This window comes from Molossus molossus, unplaced genomic scaffold (assembly GCF_014108415.1).
Source record: "Molossus molossus isolate mMolMol1 unplaced genomic scaffold, mMolMol1.p scaffold_m16_p_13, whole genome shotgun sequence".
Lineage (NCBI taxonomy): Eukaryota > Metazoa > Chordata > Mammalia > Chiroptera > Molossidae > Molossus > Molossus molossus.
This window is the reverse complement of record NW_023425348.1, coordinates 47,652,412-47,673,552: the sequence shown is the minus strand read 5'-3', so window position 1 is coordinate 47,673,552 and position 21,141 is coordinate 47,652,412. Positions and strand designations below refer to the sequence as shown.

General features: G+C 40.3%; 1 protein-coding gene across 1 annotated transcript; it reads left to right on the top strand.

Moving 5' to 3' along the window:
* Positions 1 to 19,930: 19,930 nt before the first annotated feature.
* LOC118628901 (putative olfactory receptor 52P1) lies at positions 19,931 to 20,933 on the top strand. The gene is given in 2 exon segments (XM_036259900.1): positions 19,931 to 19,963; positions 19,965 to 20,933. Coding segments are annotated over 2 exon segments (1,002 nt in total).
* Positions 20,934 to 21,141: the final 208 nt, after the last annotated feature.

Below are 21,141 nucleotides of genomic sequence, written 5' to 3'. Positions count from 1 at the left end.
TTTCTGTGTTTTCAATGAGGACTTATTAATACACTAAATTAAGTAAAGAGAGCATGATCTGTGTTGCCAATGCATGTGTCTATCCATTTACAGGTTAGGGGGTTTTACTACAACTGTGACTTACTCATTTCTATATTCATAGACTCTACTGAATATGGTTGGTGCTCAGAAGTGTTTTTTAAATGAGTACGTAAATGACTCCCTTCCTGGAGAAACTTTCTTCTCTCCTACTGTTGTATATCACCATGTGATCCAAACTGAGACTTATGGGTATCTCTCAATTTTAGAGATCTGTACAAATAGAAAGTGTACAAAATTCTTTCATCATTCAAAATAAAAGTCCTCTTTATTGTAGAAATGTCTCCTCCAAGTCTAATGTGTATCTGTCCATTTTCTCTAGGACTTAGCATTGGGACAGACAGCATGGAAATCCTGTGACAACAGGGTTTTCATATTTACTGCCACTAATATCCATAGCAAACATATAGAGACTTGCTAAATATTTCATTACTAAATAAATGAATATCCTCTTATACATGCTGTCATTTTATCTTAAGTGAAGGTACTGTTTCAATTCCAAACAAGTGTCTCCTCTTCCTGAGTGCCCTTGTCTCCCTTACTTCCTGTGTGCTTCTGCTGAAATCCCAGCCTTCAGTTTATCTGCCTCTCATCTCAATCTCACAGCTGGCCAGTTATGTTTAAAAGGCCTAATAACCTGTTAACTTCCTTTCCAGATTCAACTAGAATATACTTCTAGTTCCATTCACAATTCAACTCTGTTTATCTGGTTTCCTCCCGCCCCCACTCCCTTCACCCTGTTTGGCATGAGTGTCCAGTCCTTAAAGACCATTGTCCTATGTTTGTTTCCTGCCTCCAGAGTTAACATATCAGCAAATGACAAAAGGAAGCCTGAGTCATTTATTTCTTTGTCTCTTCAAAAAGTGCACATGGCTTCATAGCTAGAGAGTATTCAGTCAGTGCTGTAAACTATTCAGTAGACCATACCTTCATCCTAAGAGTACTTTAGAATGATGTATTTGGAAAACTGAGTCTCAAATGATCATGAAGGGAGTAAGTACCAGGTCTAGAACAAATTTTACATCTCCTAATTCCTACACCAGAATTCTGTCTATAGAACCATACTGCAAAGATCAAGCTGGTTGTTGCTGAAACCTTTAGTTAGCAAGTGCACCTGACCTATCCCTTCCATCTACCTATTTTAGGTTTCTACTCCCTCCCCAGTCTACCCCCTGGACTATTACAGCAGCAATGACTGAGGTGGAGCAATAATGTGAAGTAGGAGTGAGCAAGCAGCACTGAAAGGAGGAATGTGACTAACCTGGTCTGGGTTGTTTAGCTAAGGTTTTCCTGAGGTGGCCCCTAATACACAATACAGGAGCACAGGCCTGGGAGGCAGAAAAGAGTTTCTTGGAATAATGGTGAGATCTAAAGTGTGTAGAAGACAAAATATTTGAGAAGTATAGAAAGAAGGTCTATTGTTAGATACAGACGTACAAGGATGAGAATGACAGAAGATGAGAATCAGGAGGTGAGCTAATGCCTGAGACCATGTTTGGATATGAGAGGTGCATGAGAGATAGACTCTGCCTTGTGCACTCCAGATTCATCCTCCCAACTGAGCCTATATCCATCAAACATTAAACATACTCTTCTCTTACTGAGGTTCCACTCAGCCTTTGGGTATTCCCCTGAGTGATTACTATTTTCAGTCTTATTCTGTCATTATCCTGGTTGTTCCAGTTTTTTGTTTGTTTGTTTGTTTGTTTGTTTGTTTGTTTGTTTTTCCCTGCCAACCTCAGCTCACATGCCCCTTTCCTTGACCTGTGCCCCTATTCTAGGCCTCTAGTAGCCTCAGCTGATCTCAGCTTGCCCTGGTCTGCTTGCCCCTCATCCCATTTGTGCCAACTCCCTTACTGTTCCTGTGTACCCCGGGTCTGCCCCTACCACCACTGGCCCAGGGTGCTCTCACCCTTCAGGATGACACTCAGTTCATTTTCTGTAGGCTTCGGGAAACACTGGCACCGTCCTCCTCTCAGTGAGAGGACGATGGGAAAGAGGGAGTTGGAAAGGAGAGATCTGGCTACATCTTCACTATCAGCTAATCTTCTCCTAAAAGAAAAAGGAAACAGTAGTTTCTCTCCCTGAAGAATTTCCTTAAAAGGCCCCATGATGGGCCTGATGTCTTCTTTGGGGGTGACTCTCGGGAAACTCTCCATCCCAGTCACCAGTCTTTTGGGGTTCTACATACCCTACTCCCTCACCATTCTGTGGCATTCAGTAATGTGCCCCTTGAGGCAGAGTGCAGTCTGGTTTCAGTAATTACTATGCCTCTCACCACCCTCACCTTCCTCCCCTGTAACACCTACTGAGAAATGGAGTCTCTGTAGAATATGCATCTGTTTGCAAACAGATGCCTGCCGTGTGTGTTTGGGTTTTGGTTTTTAATTTATGATTTATCAGAGTATAGCTGACCTACAATATTATATTAGTTCCAGGTGTACAACACAGTGGTTTGACATTTATATACCTTATGATGTGATAATCACAATAAGTCTAGTAACTATCTGTCACCAAAGTTATTACAATATTATTGACTATATTCCTTATGCTGCACATTACACTTCTGTGATTTATTTTATAACTGGAAGTTTGTACCTCTTATTCCCTTTCAACTCTTTTATCTATCTCCCCACCCTCTTTCCCTCTGACAACCATCAAGTTGTTTTCTGTATCTGAGTCTGTTGCTGTTTTGCTTTGTGTGTTTGGTTTGTTGACTTACTGATTGTCTAAAATCAAGCTAGTCTGACTGGCCTACATTTGATTAAAATCTCATCTGCTTATTCAACAGACCTCTAATATCATCTAGATCTTTGAAGCACCATCAAAGAGAGAGAGATGAATTCACCCTGGTCTCTGCCCTTACAAAACCCATGGATAACTGAAAAATAATGTAATAAAAGTAACCGCAAAAATCTATTGAAGACTTGCTATGTTCCAGGCACTGTATTAAATGTCTTATATGTGAAAAATGGCGGCGGAGTGAACGGAGCTACACAGACCGTCTCCCAGAACCAAACTGGAATTACAACTATAACACAGACAAATCGACGGGGAAAAACCAACAGAAAAGCAGCTTGCGAGGACCATACAACGAGGGACACGGACTCGATCCCGGTAGGCTTGCGAAGGCGCGAGACGGGGCTGGGAGCCCACGGTCGGCAGCTCGGCAGCGGCCTTAGCTGTAAGCCGCGCCCTCGGGTCACACTCCCAGGCGGCTCCACAGCACAGAGCCGGGACAGAGGCTGAAACAGCCACAGCCACTCACCTTGGGCTCCGGCGGAGGGAGGGCGGACTGGACTGGAACTGTGTCGGGACACTCGGGGTTTGGAGGGCGCTCAGAGCTTTGGCTGAGTGCAGCCACTCAGGACGGTGGCCACATTGCTCCTTCCCAGGGCTCTGAGGAGAGGCAGCAGCCCCTCCCTCGGAGATCCAACCCCACCCTGTGGGCCATTGAAGTGTTAATTGAGGCTCACTAACAACCAGCATCTGCCCCACCCTCGTGAAAGCCCCTTGGCTGAGCACCAGAGGGAATTTTTCAATCAACTGACAACCCAAAACTCATCAATTAACCTAGACTGCTAGCCTCCAGGCAAAAAGCTAGAGGATAACAGTACGTTTCCTGGGCAGGCAACTTTAACCAGGAAAGTAAGACTTGACAGTGGTGTTCAACGCCGGTCCTCCCTCGCTCATCTAAACACAGGAGAGGGAGCCACAAACAGCAGAACACCAACACCCACAGGGAGAACTTGACAGGCTCCAAAGCCCACAGTGATAGCCAAAATGGTGAAACACAGAAACAGAAGCCAAATGAAAGAACAAGAGACCTCAACCGAAGATGAGATCAATGTGGAGCAATTAGGCATGTTAACAGAGCTAGAATTCAGAGCCATGATCATGAGGAAGCTGAACAGCATGAGTAAGGACATAGAGACACTGAAAATAAGCCAATTGGAAATTAAAAACCAACAAGAAGAGATAAAAAATGACATATCAGAAATGAAGAACACATTGGAAGGTTTAAAAAGCAGAGTAGGGGAAGCTGAGGACCGGATCAGTGAATTAGAAGACAGGGTAGAAAAAATCAACCAATCAGAAAAACAAAAGGAAAAAACTATTAAAAAACAGGAAGACAGCTTAAGAGAACTATGGGACAACTGGAAACGTAATAATATTCGCATCATAGGAGTCCCCGAAGAAGAAGAAAATGAGCAAGGGATAGAGAATATATTCAAAAACATAGTGAGAGAAAACTTCCCTAATTTGGTGAAGGAAGAAGGCATTCAAGTTCAAGAAGCACAGAGAGTCCCAAGTAAGAAGAACCCAAACAGGCCCACACCAAGACACATAGTAATTAAAATGCCACAAATTAAAGACAAAGAGAGAATCCTAAAAGCAGCAAGAGATAAGCAACAGGTTACCTACAAAGGGAACCCCATAAAGCTCTCCGCTGACTTCTCACAAGAAACACTACAGGCCAGAAGAGAATGGCATGAAGTAATCAAAGTCATGAAAAACAAGAATCTGAATCCAAGACTACTCTACTCAGCAAGGCTATCATTCAAAATAGAAGGTCAAATAAAGAGCTTCCCAGACAAAAAAAGGCTAATGGAATACATTAGCACCAAACCAGCACTGCAAGAAATGTTAAAAGGACTGCTGTAATTAGCAGTAGAAATGGGAAGAAAAATAGAACCACACTAAACAAAAATGGCAATAAATAAGTACATATCAATAATCACCTTAAACGTTAATGGATTGAATGCTCCCATAAAGAGACACAGAGTAGCTGATTGGATAAGAAAGCATGACTCATCTATATGTTGTCTACAAGAGACCCACCTCTCAACAAAAGACTCACATAGGTTGAAAGTGAAGGGATGGAAAAAAATTTTCCAAGCAAATGGAAAGCAAAAAAAAGCTGGGGTAGCAATTCTCAGATCTGATAAAATAGATTTCAAAATGAAGACCATAACTAGAGACAAAGACGGCCACTACATAATATTGAAAGGATCTATCCAACAGGAAGATATAACCTTGATAAACATATATGCACCCAATATAGGAGCACCAAAATATATTAAAAATCTTCTGGAGGACTTCCAAGGAGAAATCGACAACAATACAATCATAGCAGGGGACTTCAACACCCCGTTGACAGCACTGGATAGATCCTCTAGGCAAAAAATTAGCAAGGAAACAGAGACTCTAAATGAAGCACTAGACCAAATGGATTTAATAGATATCTACAGAGAATTACACCCCAAAACTACAGAATACACATTCTTCTCAAGTGCACATGGGACATTCTCAAAGATAGACCACATGATAGGACACAAACTAAATCTCTACAAGTTCAAGAAGATTGAAATCATATCAAGCATCTTCTCAGATCACAATGGCATGAAACTAGAAATCAATTGCAACAAGAACATGCAAAGACATTTCAACACATGGAGGTTAAATAGCATGTTATTAAACAATGATTGGGTCACCGACGAGATCAAGGAAGAAATTAAAAACTTCCTGGAAACCAATGAAAATGAACACACAACAACACAAAATCTATGGGATGCAGCGAAAGCAGTTCTGAGAGGGAAGTTCATAGCACTACAGGCCTACCTCAAAAAACAAGAAAAATTTCTAATTGACTGTCTAACCTCACAACTTAAGGAACTAGAAAGCAAACAAAAAGAAAACCCCAGAGCAAGTAGAAGGAAGGAAATAGTAAAGATCAGAGCAGAAATAAATGACATAGAGACCAAAAAAACAATTCAAAGGATCAATGAAACAAAGAGCTGGTTTTTCGAAAAGATAAACAAGATTGACGGACCCTTAGCTAGACTCACCAAGAAACAAAGAGAGAGAACCCAAATACACAAAGAAATGAAAGAGGAGAAGTAACAACCAACACCACGGAAATACAAAAGATCGTTAACAACTACTATGAACAACTATATGGCAACAAATTCGAAAATCTAAGCGAAATGGACAAATTTCTAGAAACACACAGTCTCCCAAAACTATTCCCGGAAGAGATAGAAAACTTGAACAGACCAATAACAACCAAGGAAATTGAAGAGGTAATCAAGACTCTCCCAGCAAACAAAAGCCCAGGCCCGGATGGTTTCACAGGGGAGTTTTACCGAACATTCAAAAAAGAACTAACACCCATTCTCCTCAAACTATTTCAAAAAATTCAAGAAGAAGGAAGACTTCCAAACACGTTCTATGAGGCCAGCATAATTCTAATTCCAAAACCAGAAAAAGACACTACAAAGAAAGAAAACTACAGGCCAATATCCCTGATGAACATAGACGCCAAAATCCTGAACAAAATACTAGCAAATCGGATCCAGAAGTACATCAAAAAAATTATTCACCATGACCAAGTGGGATTCATTCCAGGGATGCAAGGCTGGTACAATATTCGCAAATCAATAAACGTGATACACCACATCAACAAAATGAAGAATAAAAACCACATGATCATATCAATAGATGCTGAAAAAGCATTCGACAAAATCCAGCATCCATTTCTGATAAAAACGCTCAGCAATGTAGGAATAGAGGGATCATATCTCGACATAATAAAGGCCATATATGAAAGACCTACAGCCAACATCATACTCAATGGACAGAAACTAAAAACATTTCCATTAAGAACAGGAACAAGACAGGGATGTCCACTTTTGCCACTCTTATTTAACATTGTACTGGAAGTCTTAGCCACAGCAATCAGACAGGAAGAAAAAATAAAAGGGATCCAAATTGGAAAGGAAGAAGTGAAACTATCATTATTTGCAGATGACATGATATTGTACATAGAAAACCCTAAAGATTCCATCAAAAATCTATTAGACTTAATAAATGAATTTGGCAAAGTAGCAGGATACAAAATTAACGTCAAGAAATCGACGGCATTCTTGTACATCAATGATGAACTCACAGAAAGAGAAACTGAAAAAACAATCCCATTTACCATTGCGCCAAAAAAATTACGATACCTAGGAATAAACTTAACCAAAGAAGTAAAGGACCTATTTGCAGAAAACTACAGGTCATTGAAAAAAGAAATAGAGGAAGATATAAAAAAGTGGAAGCACATACCCTGTTCATGGATTGGAAGAATTAACATCATTAAAATGTCCATACTACCCAAAGCAATCTATAGATTCAATGCAATCCCCATCAAAATACCAACGACATATTTCATAGAACTAGAACAAATACTTCAAAAGTTCATATGGAACAAAAAAAGACCTCGAATAGCCACAGCAATCTTGAAAAAGAAGAACAAAGTAGGTGGGATCACAATACCAGATATCAGATTATACTACAAAGCGACTGTAACCAAAACAGCCTGGTACTGGCACAAGAACAGGCATATAGACCAGTGGAACAGAACTGAAAACCCAGAAATGGACCCAAGGCAATACGCTCAATTAATATTTGACAAAGGTGGCAAGAGCATACAGTGGAGTAAAGACAGCCTCTTTAATAAATGGTGTTGGGAAAATTGGACAGCTACATGCAAAAAAATGAAACTAGACCATCAACTTACACCATACACAAAAATAAACTCAAAATGGATAAAAGACTTAAATGTGACCCGTGAATCCATAAAAATTCTAGAAGAAAATGTAGGCAACAAAATTTCGGACATCATACGGAGCAGAATTTTCACTGATACATCACCTAAGGCAACAGAAATAAAGGAGAAAATGAACACATGGGACTACATCAAACTAAAAAGCTTCTGCACAGCAAAGGAAACAATCATCAAAATGGAAAGGGAACCCACTGTATGGGAGAACATCATTGCCAATGATGTTTCAGATAAGGGGTTAATTTCCAATATATATATAGTGCTCATACAACTCCACAAAAGGAAGACAAAGAACCCAATTAAAAAATGGGCAGAGGAGCTGAATAGACACCTCTCCAAACAGGACATACAAATGGCCAAGAGACATATGAAGAAATGCTCAACATCACTAATCATCAGAGAGATGCAAATCAAAACAACAATGAGGTATCACCTCACACCTGTCAGAATGGCCGCCATCAACAAATCATCAAACAACAAGTGTTGGCGAGGGTGTGGAGAAAAGGGGACTCTAATACACTGTTGGTGGGAATGCAGACTGGTGCAACCGCTATGGAAAACAATATGGTGCTACATCAAAAAATTAAAAATTGAACTTCCATATGACCCAGTGATCCCACTGCTGGGAATATACCCTAAGAAGCCTGAAACACCAATCAGGAAGAATATATGTACCCCCATGTTCATAGCAGCACTATTTACAATAGCTAAGATCTGGAAACAGCCCAAGTGTCCACCAGTAGACGAATGGATAAAAAAGCTGTGGTACATATACACAATGGAATACTATGCAGCGGTAAGAAAGAAAGATCTCTTATCCTTTGAGACGACATGGAGGGACCTGGAAAGTATTATCCTAAGTGAAAGAAGCCAAGCAGAAAAAGACAAATACCACATGATCTCACTTATATACGGAATATAATGAACATAACAGTCTGAGGAATACAGTAGACCCAGACACATGGAAGTAGGGCACAGACTGATATCCCTCAGAAGAGGGGATGGGGGGTGGGGGTGTGGGAAGAGATAAACCACAGAACTTATATGCATGTATGCATGACCAATGGACATGGACAACTAAGCCGGGGACAGGGTGGAGGGGGGTTAGGGTGGGGGATACCAATGGGGTAAAAAGGTAAAATATCTGTAACAAAATAAATAAATAAATAAAATATTATTCAAAAAAGAAAAAATAAATAAATAAATAAATAAATAAAATGTCTTATATGTAATATCTCATGATAACCCTCCCCATTTTTTAGATAGGTAAGAAGAAGCTAAGAGCTGTTACTTAACTTATCTAAGGTCATACCAACAAGATTTAAAGTGGACAATATCAGCTGAGATAAATGGCGGTGGAGTGAATGGAAGCTACACACATGCTCTCCCAGGACCAAACTGGAATTACAACTAAAATAAAGACAAATCGATGGGGAAAAGCAACAGAAAGCAGCTTGCGAGGATCATATAACCAGGGACACTGACTCGATCCTGGTAGGATTGTGGAGGTGGAGAGGGAGGCTAGGAACCCAAAGACAGCAGTGGCCTTAGCTGTGAGCAGTGCCATCTGGATTAAACTCCCAAGCTGCTCCACAGCACAGAGCCGGGACAGATGCTAAAATAGCCACAGCCACTCACCTTGGGCTCCGGCAGAGGGAGAGTGGACTGGACTGGAACTGTGTGGGGACACCCAGGATATGAAGGGGGCTCAGAGCTTTTGCTGAGTTGCAGCAACGCAGGACTGTGCCCATCTTACTCCTTCCCAGGGCTCTGGGGAGAGGCTACGGCCCCTCCCTCGGAGATTCAAACACACCCAGGTGGGCCATTGAAATGCAAATTGAGGCTCACTACCAACCAGCATCTGCCCCACCCTAGGGAAATTCTCTTGCACTGAGCACCTGAGGGAGATTTTCATTCAACTGAGTACCCAAGGCTCTTCAAGTAACCAATACTGATAGCCTCCAGGCAAAAAGCTAGAGGATAACTGAATCATTCCTGGACTTGCAAATCTACCCAGGAAAGTGAGACTTGACAGTGGTGTTTAACGTGGGTCCTCCCTCGCTCATTCAAACCCAGGAGAGGAAGCCACAAACAGAAGAACATCAACACCCACAGGGAAAATTTGGCAGGCTCCAAAGGCCACTGTGATAGCAAAAATGGTGAAACACAGAAACAAAACCCAAATGAAAGAACAAGAGACCTCTACCGAAGATGAGATCAATGTGGAGCAGTTGAGCAAGTTAACAGAGTGAAAATTCACAGCCATGATCTTGAGGAATCTCAACAACATGAGTAAGGACATAGAGATGTTAAAAATCAACAAATTGGAAATTAAAAACCACCAAGAAGAAATCAAGAATGACATATCAGAAACAGAGAACACATTGGAAGGTCTAAACAGCACAGTAGAGGAAGCTGAGGACTGGATCAGTGAATTAGAAGACAGGGTAGAAAAAATCAACCAATCAGAAAACCAAAAGAAAAAAACTATTAAAAAACAGGAAGACAGCTTAAGACAACTGTGGAACAACTGAAAACGTAATAATATTTAAAACATAGGAGTACCCAAAGAAGAATAAAATGAGCAAGGGTTAGAGAATATATTTGAAGAAATAGTGACAGAAAACTTTCCTAATTTGGTGAAGGAAGAAGGCATTCAAGTTCAAGAAGCACAGACAACCCCAAGTAAGAAGAACCCAAACAAGCCCATACCAAACACATAGTAATTAAAATACCAAAAATTAAAGACAAAGAGAGAATCCTAAAAGCAGCAAGAGATAAGCAACAGGTTACCTACACAGAAGACCCCCATAAGGCTCTCAGCTGACTTATAAAATAAAACACTACAGGCCAGAAGGGAATGGGATGAGGTAATCAAGGTTATGAAAAACAAGAATCTGAATCCAAGACTACTCTGCCCAGCAAGGCTGTCATTCAAAATAGAAGGTCAAATAAAACGCTTCCCAGACAAAACAAACCTAAGGGAATACATTAGCACCAAACAAGCACTGCAAGAAATGTTGAAAGGACTGCTGTAATTAGTAGAAGAAATAGGAAGAGAAATATAACCAATAAACAAAAATGGCAATAAGTAAGTGCATATTAATAATTACCTTAAATGTAAATGGACTGAATGCTCCCATAAAGAGACACAGAGTAGCTGGTTGGATAAGAAAGCATGACTCAATATATGTTGTTTACAAGAGACCCACCTCACAACAAAAGACTCACATAGGTTGAAAGGGAAGGGATGGAAAAAAAATCTTCCAAGTAAACAAAAAGTAAAAAAAGTTGGGGTAGCAATACTCATATCAGATAAAATAGATTTCAAAATGAAGACCCTAACTAGAGACAAAGAAGGCCACTACATAATATTGAAAGGATCTATCTAACAGGAAGATATAACCTTGATAAACATATATACACCCAATATAGGAGCACCAAAATATATTTAAAATCTTCTGGAGGACTTCAAAGGAGAAATCGACAGCAATGCAATCATAGCAGGGGACTTCAACACCCCTCTGACACAACTGGATAGATCCTCTAGACAAAAAATTACCAAGAAAACAGAGACTCTAAATGAAGCACTAGACCAAATGGATTTCATAGATATCTCTGGAGAATTACACCCCAAAACTACAGAATTCACATTCTTCTCAAGTGCACATGCGACATTCTCAAAGATAGACCACATGTTAGGACACAAACTAAGTCTCTACAAGTTTAAAAAGACTGAAATCATATCAAGCATCTTCTCAGATCACAATGGCAACAAAAACATGCAAAGACATTTGAACACATGGAGGCTAAATAGCATGTTGTTAAATAATGAATGAGTTACCGAGGAAATCAAGGAAGAATTAAACAATTCCTAGAAACCAATGAAAATGAACACACAATACAAAATCTATGGGATGCAGCAAAAGCAGTTCTGAAAGGGAAGTTCATAGCACTACAGGACTACCTCAAGAAACAAGAAAAGTTTCTAATTGACTGTCTCACCTCACAACTTAAAGAATTAGAAAGCAAACAATAGGAAAACCCCAGAGCAAGAAGAAAGGAAATAGTAAAGATCAGAGGAGAAATAAATGACATAGAGACCAAAAAAAAATAAAACAACAATTCAAAGGATCAATGAAACGAAGAGCTGGTTTTTCAAAAAGATAAACAAATTGATGGATCCTTAGCTACACTCACCAAGAAACAAAGAGAGAACCATATACACAAAATCAGAAATGAAAGAGAAGTAACAACTGACACCACAGAAATACAAAAGATTGTTAATAGCTACTATGAACAATTATATGGCAACAAATTCGACAATCTAAGCGAAATGGACAAATTTCTAGAAACACACAGTCACCCAAAACTGGACCAGAAAGAGACAGAAAACTTGAACAGACCAATACCAACTAAAAATATTGAAGAGGTAATCAAGACTCTCTCAGCAAACAAAAGCCCAGGCCCAGATGGCTTCACAGGGGAGTTTTACTGAACATTCAAAGAAGAACTAACATCCATTCTCCTCAAACTATTTTTAAAAATTCAAGAAGAATGAAGACTTCTAAATTCATTTTATGAGGCCAGCATAATTCTAATTCCAAAACCAGAAAAAGACATTACAAAGAAAAAAAACTATAGGCCATTATCCCTGATGAACATAGATGCCAAAATCCTGAACAAAATAGTAGCAAATCGAATCCAGCAATACATCAAAAAATTATTCACCATGACCAAGTGGGATTCATCCCAGGGATGCAACGCTGGTACAATATTTGCAAGTCAATAGATGTGATACACCACATAAACAAAATGAAGAATAAAAACCACATGATCATATTAATAGATGCTGAAAAAGCATCTGACAAAATCCAGCATCCATTTCTGATAAAAAAACTCAGCAATGTGGGAATAGAGGGATCATATCTTGACATAATAAAGGCCATATATGAAAGACCTACAGCCAACATCATGCTCAGTGGCCGGAAACTAAAAGTATTTCCCTTAAGAACAGAAACAAGGCAGGAATGCCCACTTTAACCACTCTTATTTAACACAGTACTGGAAGTCTTAGCCACAGCAATCAGACAGGAAGAAAAAATAAAAGGGATCCAAATTAGAAAGAAGGAAGTGAAATGGTCATTATTTGCACACACATGATATTATATATAGGAAACCCTAAAGACTCCATAAAAAACCTACTAGACTTAATAAATGAATTTGGAAAAGTAGCAGGATACAAAATCAACATCAAGAAATCGATGGCATTCTTATACACCAATTATGAACTCACAGAAAGGAAAACTAAGAAAACAATCCCATTTATCATTGCAGCAACAAAATTAAGATAGCTAGGAATAAACTTAACCAAAGAAGTAAAAGACCTCTTTGCAGAAAACTACAGAACATTGAAAAAAGTAATAGAGGAAGATATAAAAAAGTGGAAGCACATACCTTGTTCATGGATTGAAAAAATTAACATCATTAAAATGTCCATATTACGGACATGGACAACTAAGCCAGGGACGGGGGCGGAGGTGGGGTGGGGTGGGGGGTGCCAATGGGGTAAAAAAGTGAAATATCTGTAACAAAAAAATAAATAAATAATTCATAAAAAAATAATAATAATAAAATAAAATGTCCATATTACCCAAAGCATTCTATAGATTCAATGCAATCCCCATCAAAACACCAACAACATATTTCACATAACTAGAACAAATACTTCAAAAGTTCATATGGAACCAAAAAGACCTCGAATAGCCACACCAATCTTGAAAAAGAAGGACAAAGAAAGTGGGATCCCAATATCAGATATCAGGTTATACTACAAAGCAACTGAAATCAAAACAGCCTGGTACTGGCACAAGAACACGCATGTAGACTAGTGGAACAGAATAGAAAACCCAGAAATGGACCCAAGTACTATGCTCAGTTAATATTTGACAAAGAAGGCAAGAGCATACAATGGAGTGAAGACAGCCTCTTTAATAAATGGTGTTGGGAAAATTGGACAGCTACATGCAAAAAATGAAACTAGACCATCAACTTACAACGTACACAAAAGTAAACTCAAAATGGATAAAAGACTTAAATGTGACCCATGAATCCATAAAAATCCTAGAAGAAAATGTAGGCAACAAAATTTCGGACATCATACGCAGCAAAATTTTCACTGATATATCACCTAAGGCAACAGAAACAAAGGATAAAATGAACACATGGGACTACATCAAACTAAAAAGCTTCTGCACAGTAAAAGAAACAATCATCAAAATAGAAAGGCAACCACACTATGGGAGAACATCATTGCCTATGATACATCAGATAAGGCATTAATTTCCAAAATATATAGGGTACTCCTACAACTCAACAAAAGGAAGGCAAAGAACCCAATTAAAAAATAGGCAGACAGTTTGGCTCAGCGGTTGAACATCGGCCCGTGGACCAGAGAGTCCCAGGTTTGGTTTCTGCTAGGGGCACATTCCACAAAAAAAAAAAAAAAAAAAAATGGGCAGAGGAGTTGAATAGACACCTCTCCAAACAGGACATACAAATGGTCCAGAGACATATGAAGAAATGCTCAACTTCACTAATCATCAGAGAGGTGCAAATTAAAACAACAATGAGGTATCACCTCATACCTGTCAGAATGGCTACCATCAACAAATCATTAAACAACAAGTCTTGGCAAGGGTGTGGAGACAGGGGGACTCTAGTACACTGCTGGTGGGAATGCAGATTGGTGCAGCCACTAGAGAAAACAATATGGTGTTACCTCAAAAAATTAAAAATTGAACTTTTATTTGACCCAGTGATCCCGCTTCTAGGAATATACCCAAAGAAGCCTGAAACACCAATCAGGAAGAATATATGTACCCCCATGTTCATAGCAGCACTATTTACAATAGCTAACATCTGGAAACAGCCCAAGTGTCCATCAGTAGACGAATGGATAAAAAAGTGGTGGTACATATACACAATGGAGTACTATGCAGCTGTAAGAAAGAAAGATCTCTTATCCTTTGAGACGACATGGAGGGACCTGGAAAGTATTATCCTGAGTGAAACAAGCCAAGCAGAAAAAGACAAATACCACATGATCTCACTCATTTGTGAAATATAATGAACATAACAGTCTGAGGAATACGGTAGACCCAGAAACATGGAAGTAGGGCACAGACTGACATCCCTCAGAAGAGGGGGTGGGGGTGTGGGAAGAGATAAACCACAGAACTTATATGCATGTATGCAGGACCAATGGACATGGACAACAAAGCCAGGGATGGGGCAGGGATGGGGTGGGGAGGGGGGTGCCAATGGGGTAAAAAAGGAGAAACATCTATAACAAAAAAATAAATTTAAAAAATTTGAAAAGAAAACAATATGGTGTTACCTCAAAAAATTAAAAATTGAACTTCCATTTGACCCAGTGATCCCACTTCTAGTCTAGGAATATACCCTAAGAAGCCTAAAATACCAATCAGAAAGAATATATGTACCCCCATGTTCATAGCAGCATTATTTACAATAGCTAAGATCTGGAAACAGCCTACGTGTCAATCAGTAGACGAATGGATAAAAAAGCTGTGGTACATGTACACAATGGAGTACTGTGCAGCTGTAAGAAAGATCTCTTATCCTTTGAGTCGACATGGAGGGACCTGTAAAGTATTATCCTAAGTGAAACAAGCCTATCAGAGAAAGACAAATACACATGATCTCACTTATTTGTGGAATATAATGATCATAACAGTCTGAGGAATAGGGTATACCCAGAAACATGGAAGTAGGGTACAGACTGACAACCCTCAGAAGAGGTGGTGGTGGGGGGAGGGAGGAGATAAACCACAGAACTTATATGCGTGTATGTATAACAAATAGACATGGACAACAAAGCTGGGGACAGGGCGGTGGGGGATGGGGAGGAGGGTGTCAATCGGGTAAAAAAAGGAGAAACATTTGTAACAAAAATAAAAATATCTGCAAAGTGAAAAAAAATAAAGTGGACAATATCACAATAAGATGTGTGAACAAGAGAGAGAACATACAGATTATCAGAGAAGACTCATGAAAATGCTAAATTTGAACTGTACTTAACAGTTTCCAGAATATGCCCATAATCCCTTTCCTGCCATGTTTCATACGTGCTGTCTCTTCTCCCTGGTGTGCCCCTTCCTCCAAGCTCACCTTAAACTTCTAAACCCAAATTTATAACTAACTTTTACAGAGCTAACCCTTCTAAATGAGCCTCTGTGTCTTTTTTATGTCTATATATATATCATTGAATTGTAACTAATTTGCATCTATCTGCCCATCCTCCAAACCAGGCTGTGACTTCCTTGAGAACAGTGGCATCACCTTTCAACTCTATGTCCTAACATTTAGCATAGTCCTTTGCATATAATAGATGTTCAATCAGTGATCATTGAATTAGATAAAATAAAATAAAAGCTCTGTTTTTTATTAATTTATTTTTGTTACAGATGTTTCTTCTTTTTCCCCCATTGATACCCTCCTCCCAATCCTGCCCCCTCTCCTCATAGCATTGTTGTCTATGTCCATTGGTTATGCATATATGCATATAAGTTCTTTGGTTTATCTCTTCCCACTCCTCTCCCCCTATTTTTTATTGAGTGCTTAGCATAGACCAAGCAAAATGGTAATTGTCTTGTATGTATCATCTTATGTAGTATTCATTGCCTTCCCATTTTACCAATGAATAACTAACATTCAGAGAAGTAGCTTGCCCAAAAGAAATTGAAAAGCCAATATTTTGGACAAATTAGAGGGGATAGAAGAAAAAGCAAAATATTCTAAAATGGGTTTCAATCCCGAAAGCCTTTAAAATTATTTGTGTTCTCCACCTTCCCCCTTCTTACCCACACTGAACTTTCAGGGTAAATCTTCTCTGCTATCCTATCCTTCCTCCTACCCCATTATGGCCCAAATTCCTAGCTTCAGTTTTCCACCTCTTTCCACCATCTCAGAGGTCCTTTTAGTGCTTTTTATCCCCAGGGAATTTTTACTCTCAGCCAGGGCTCTAATCACAGGATAAATACTCCAGCTCTTTTGATTCCCCACACTCTAACCCCTGCAGTACCTAAGACTCGACTACCACTCCTTGCGTCAGACCTGGTAAGTCTGTTCAACTCTACACTCAGCACACGATGATCAGACCAAAGCCCTGACTGCCACTAAGATAATTGTCTCACAGAGGTGGTCTCCACTTCAGGTACAGGAACTTACAAGTCAATCATACATTTTTTTTAAAGCTTTTTCTCTTTTCTTTTTTTATTTTGTTACAGACGACTGAATCATAGTTTTTGATCACTGCTATGTGCTATGTAATGCTATTGCTCTTCAGATAAGTATTTCCCATAATAATTCCTCACAGTAGCATCTAAAGTAGGACTTAACATCTCCAGATCACAGAAGAGGAAGCATGTTGGGAGAGGTTAGGTGACTTGATTGAGCTCACACAGTTGGTGAATTAGTAGAGCTGGGATTTGAATCAGGCTGCCCTAGGTCTTCCATTAATGAATGTTGAGTTTTGGCAGGTAGCTTCCAGATACTCATGAGCACCTCCATTGATGATGAACATGCTCCTTTCCTTGTTCCAAGTACTTGAGCCCCTATTCTTATATACAGGGGTGTGCAAAAGTAGGTTTATAGTTGTGAGTATGCGAAACACAAAGTTTATTCTTATATTATTATAAATTTATTTATTATTGTATCATTCATTATTATTACTAAACTACTTTTGCCCACTCTGTATTTTAGCTGAGGCCTTTCTTGTACCAAATACTAAGTTAATTCAGAACAAAGAGAGGTTAAGGGCATAATAGCAGTTATTCGAACTAATCATCAGGAAGAAGCTGGGAGTTTCTCCTTGCCTGACCTTCAGAGAAAGATGAATCAGAAGGAAGTAACAGTAGAGTATAGAAGAAGAGTGTTCACAGACAAAAAGAATAAAACTGTAAGCGTGTTTAGCTATTTACCTTTACCATGGAGAGGGTTCTGCTGCCCTGCCGCTACCTCCCAGCCCACAGCCCAGAGATCATTGAATCAAACCAAAGTGGCAAGGCTTCCTTTAAACACTGGTGATGATAACCCACCTCCTGTCTAGAATCATTTCCCAGTGCCCTACAATCTTCTTGTCCTGGACATTTTTCATGAGGTCTAACTCAAATATTAGTGAGAGAGCCAGAAAGTGAGAACCCCAACGTCTTCACCTTGACCTTAATCTCTTTCCTGGGAATATTATGTTCATTTTCCAACTTCATTTTTGCCATCTGCAAATGTAACTGAGGCAAGGTGAGCTGTGAGGTAATTGTACTGTATAGCTACAGAGATAGAGTGAAAGTTTTTGAGTGGCAGCTCAGGGACTGAGGAAACTTGATCCTATTATTAAAAGGTGAGGTGGAAGAAGAAAAGGGAGAGAAGAAAGCAAGGCTGTCTCATTTATGGCTGGAGTATTCAGATCTCCATTTTCTCCACACCAAAGAAATAGCACTAAAGCATGGATGCTCCAAAAACAATTTCTTACCTAAATGTACCTGTCTTCTGAGTACAGTCTTGCTCATTCATTTTACACAGCAACATATGTAGACAATCACATGCTCAGACAAACACATAGTGTGTTTATTCACAGAATGGACTAGTTTTACATATACCATTTCATAAGGTTGCCCTACACACTCAGACGTTTCTGTTCTTGACCCTTCAGCCACCACCAAAGCCGAAGATATGCTTGGGCTGAGGCTGGATGGCTGAAGTTCAGAGAGGGAGATAGCACAGAAGAGAAAATAGGAAAGACATGGAAGAAGGGATAATGAGACAGAAAGGGACAGGTGACGTGTTTAATATCACAGTGACAGCCACAGTTGGCACTGAGATGGGAAAACAGGCATCCTGGTTCAGGTTTCCTTCTTTTCTTCCTGCCTGTCTCGCTCTCTGAGTATGGATAGCTGATACAAGGAGTGTTGCAGCTTAAGATAAAGGATACAAATGGGCTATCTCCACAGGATCCAGTTTGTCAGCTCTCTCTGTCCCAACCAGGAACCAGAACACAGTCACATTCCATTAAATCAGAAATCAGTGTGAGAAAGGTGCATCTGTCTCTCTCTCTCTGCCCCCACTCTCTTTTCTACTCTCTCATATCTCTATTATTTATTCTTTCTTTCCTCTTCATCCTCATCTTCTCTCCTGCTAATGTCCCCTTCTTAAGTTCTTTATTAATCTCCCCTCTTTTTCAAATTCTCAATCACTAACTATCTAGTGGATAAGGGAAAAACTAGAAGGTACATGTAGGTGAGGGAAGATCAGGGGATATAAAAAGTATGGGTAATGGACAAAGAGGTGGGGTGGCGATGTGTAGAAGCTCAGACTTTTGTCATTTGACCAAAGTTAGTCTCCATATTTGCTTACAGATTCTGTTCCCAGTTATTAAAATTTACTTTTTATCCCCCTTCTTTCATGTACCTTTGATTTCCATTAGAAATTGCACTTTGTGCGCAATCATCTCTCAATAACTTCATCAAATTATATATTATGGCCAAATTAGCCTGACACCTACCATTGACCAGTTCTGCATGACCTCACCTGTTTTTACCAGCATCCATTCTGGATATCTAAGGCAAGCATGGAATCCTAGTGCTAAAATGAGCTTAGTGATGTTATGGATGTAGCAGGCTGCAAGAGATTCAGTTCCTCACCATGTGCTTTGCTGTTCCTGATCAGAACTCAGGTTCTGAGCTTCATCTATGAGTAACTACGGGCTCAACAATTTGAAAACCCCATCCACAGTCTTCCTGCTTTCCTTTCTCTTCCCCTGGGTTCTGATCTTCCATCTTGAAAAGCAATTACGTTTGAATCTTCCATCCAATCTGCCTGATCTTTGATCATTACATTACTTTTATATTGTCACATAGGCAGATGATTCAGAAGAAAATAAGAAAGTATAGGCAGAAGAGGCTTCACAGGCAGAAAGAAGAAAGCTCCAAGAGTTTTTAGCCCTCATCTTCACCATGAAGAGAATTCTACAGCAATGACATCAATGAATTATACAAAAGTGAAAAGGACTCCCTTGAATTCTGGTAATGGCAACTTCACCTCCTGCCTTGAATCATTTCCCAGTGCTCTACAATCTTCTCATCCTGGACGTTTTTCATGATGTCTACCTCAAATATTTCCTGCTACCATTTGTTTCAGCCACAGCTTCATCTCTCAGGATTTCCTATGGCTAAGAGTAAGATAGTAAGGTCTTCTATACCCACCTGACCTTGCCCTGGCCATGCCATTCACAAACCATAGCCATCAGAACCCAAACTCTTTTCTGCTCATGGGAATTCCTGGCCTGGAGGCATCCCACTTTTGGATTGCATTTCCCTTCTGTTCCATGTATACCCTGGCCGTGCTCGGCAACATGGCATTGTTGCTGGTGGTGCGTTCAGAGCCTGCACTGCACCAGCCCATGTACCTGTTCCTTTGCATGCTGTCCATCATTGACCTGGTGCTCTGTACTTCTACTGTGCCCAAGCTCCTTGCACTCTTTTGGGCAAATGCTGCTGAGATTACCTTTGAAGCCTGTGCTGCTCAGATGTTCTTTATCCATGGCTTTTCAGCTGTAGAATCTGGTATCCTGTTAGCAATGGCCTTTGACCGCTACTTGGCCATCTGCCGGCCACTGCACTATGGGTCACTGCTGCCGCCAAAGGCTGTGGGCAAGCTGGGGGCTACTGCTGTGTTTCGTGGCTTGGGGCTCATGACCCCACTCACCTGCTTACTGGCAAGGCTGAGCTACTGTAGCCGAGTGGTGGCCCACTCCTACTGTGAACACATGGCTGTGGTGAAGCTGGCTTGTGGGGACACACAGCAAAACAACATCTATGGCATCACTGCTGCCACACTGGTGGTGGGCACTGACTCCATCTGCATTGCTGTCTCCTATGCACTCATCCTCCGGGCTGTGTTAGGCCTCTCCTCTAAGGAGGCAAGGGCTAAGACCTTTGGCACCTGTGGCTCCCACGTTGGTGTCATCCTTCTCTTCTATACACCAGGACTCTTCTCATTCTACACACAGCGCTTTGGCCAGCATGTACCCCAGCATATTCACATCCTCCTGGCTGACCTCTACCTTGTTGTGCCACCCATGCTCAACCCCATCATCTATGGCATGAAGACCAAGCAGATCCGGGATGGGGCTTTCCGACTGCTGAAGTGGGGTACTGCACAGTCATAGTCTTCAACCCCACCCTGGAACCCTATCCTCTTACCTTAGCCCTTGGGAAAGATGTCTAAGAGACCAGTGGCTCCCAGCATGGCAGGTAGGAAGAAACCCACACTCAAGAGCATCCTTACTTTGATAAGGAGGTGTAGCACAAATCTGATGGGAGAAGAATCATCAGGTGTTTCCCTCTTATGATATAGATATTGTTACAAAGCTCTGG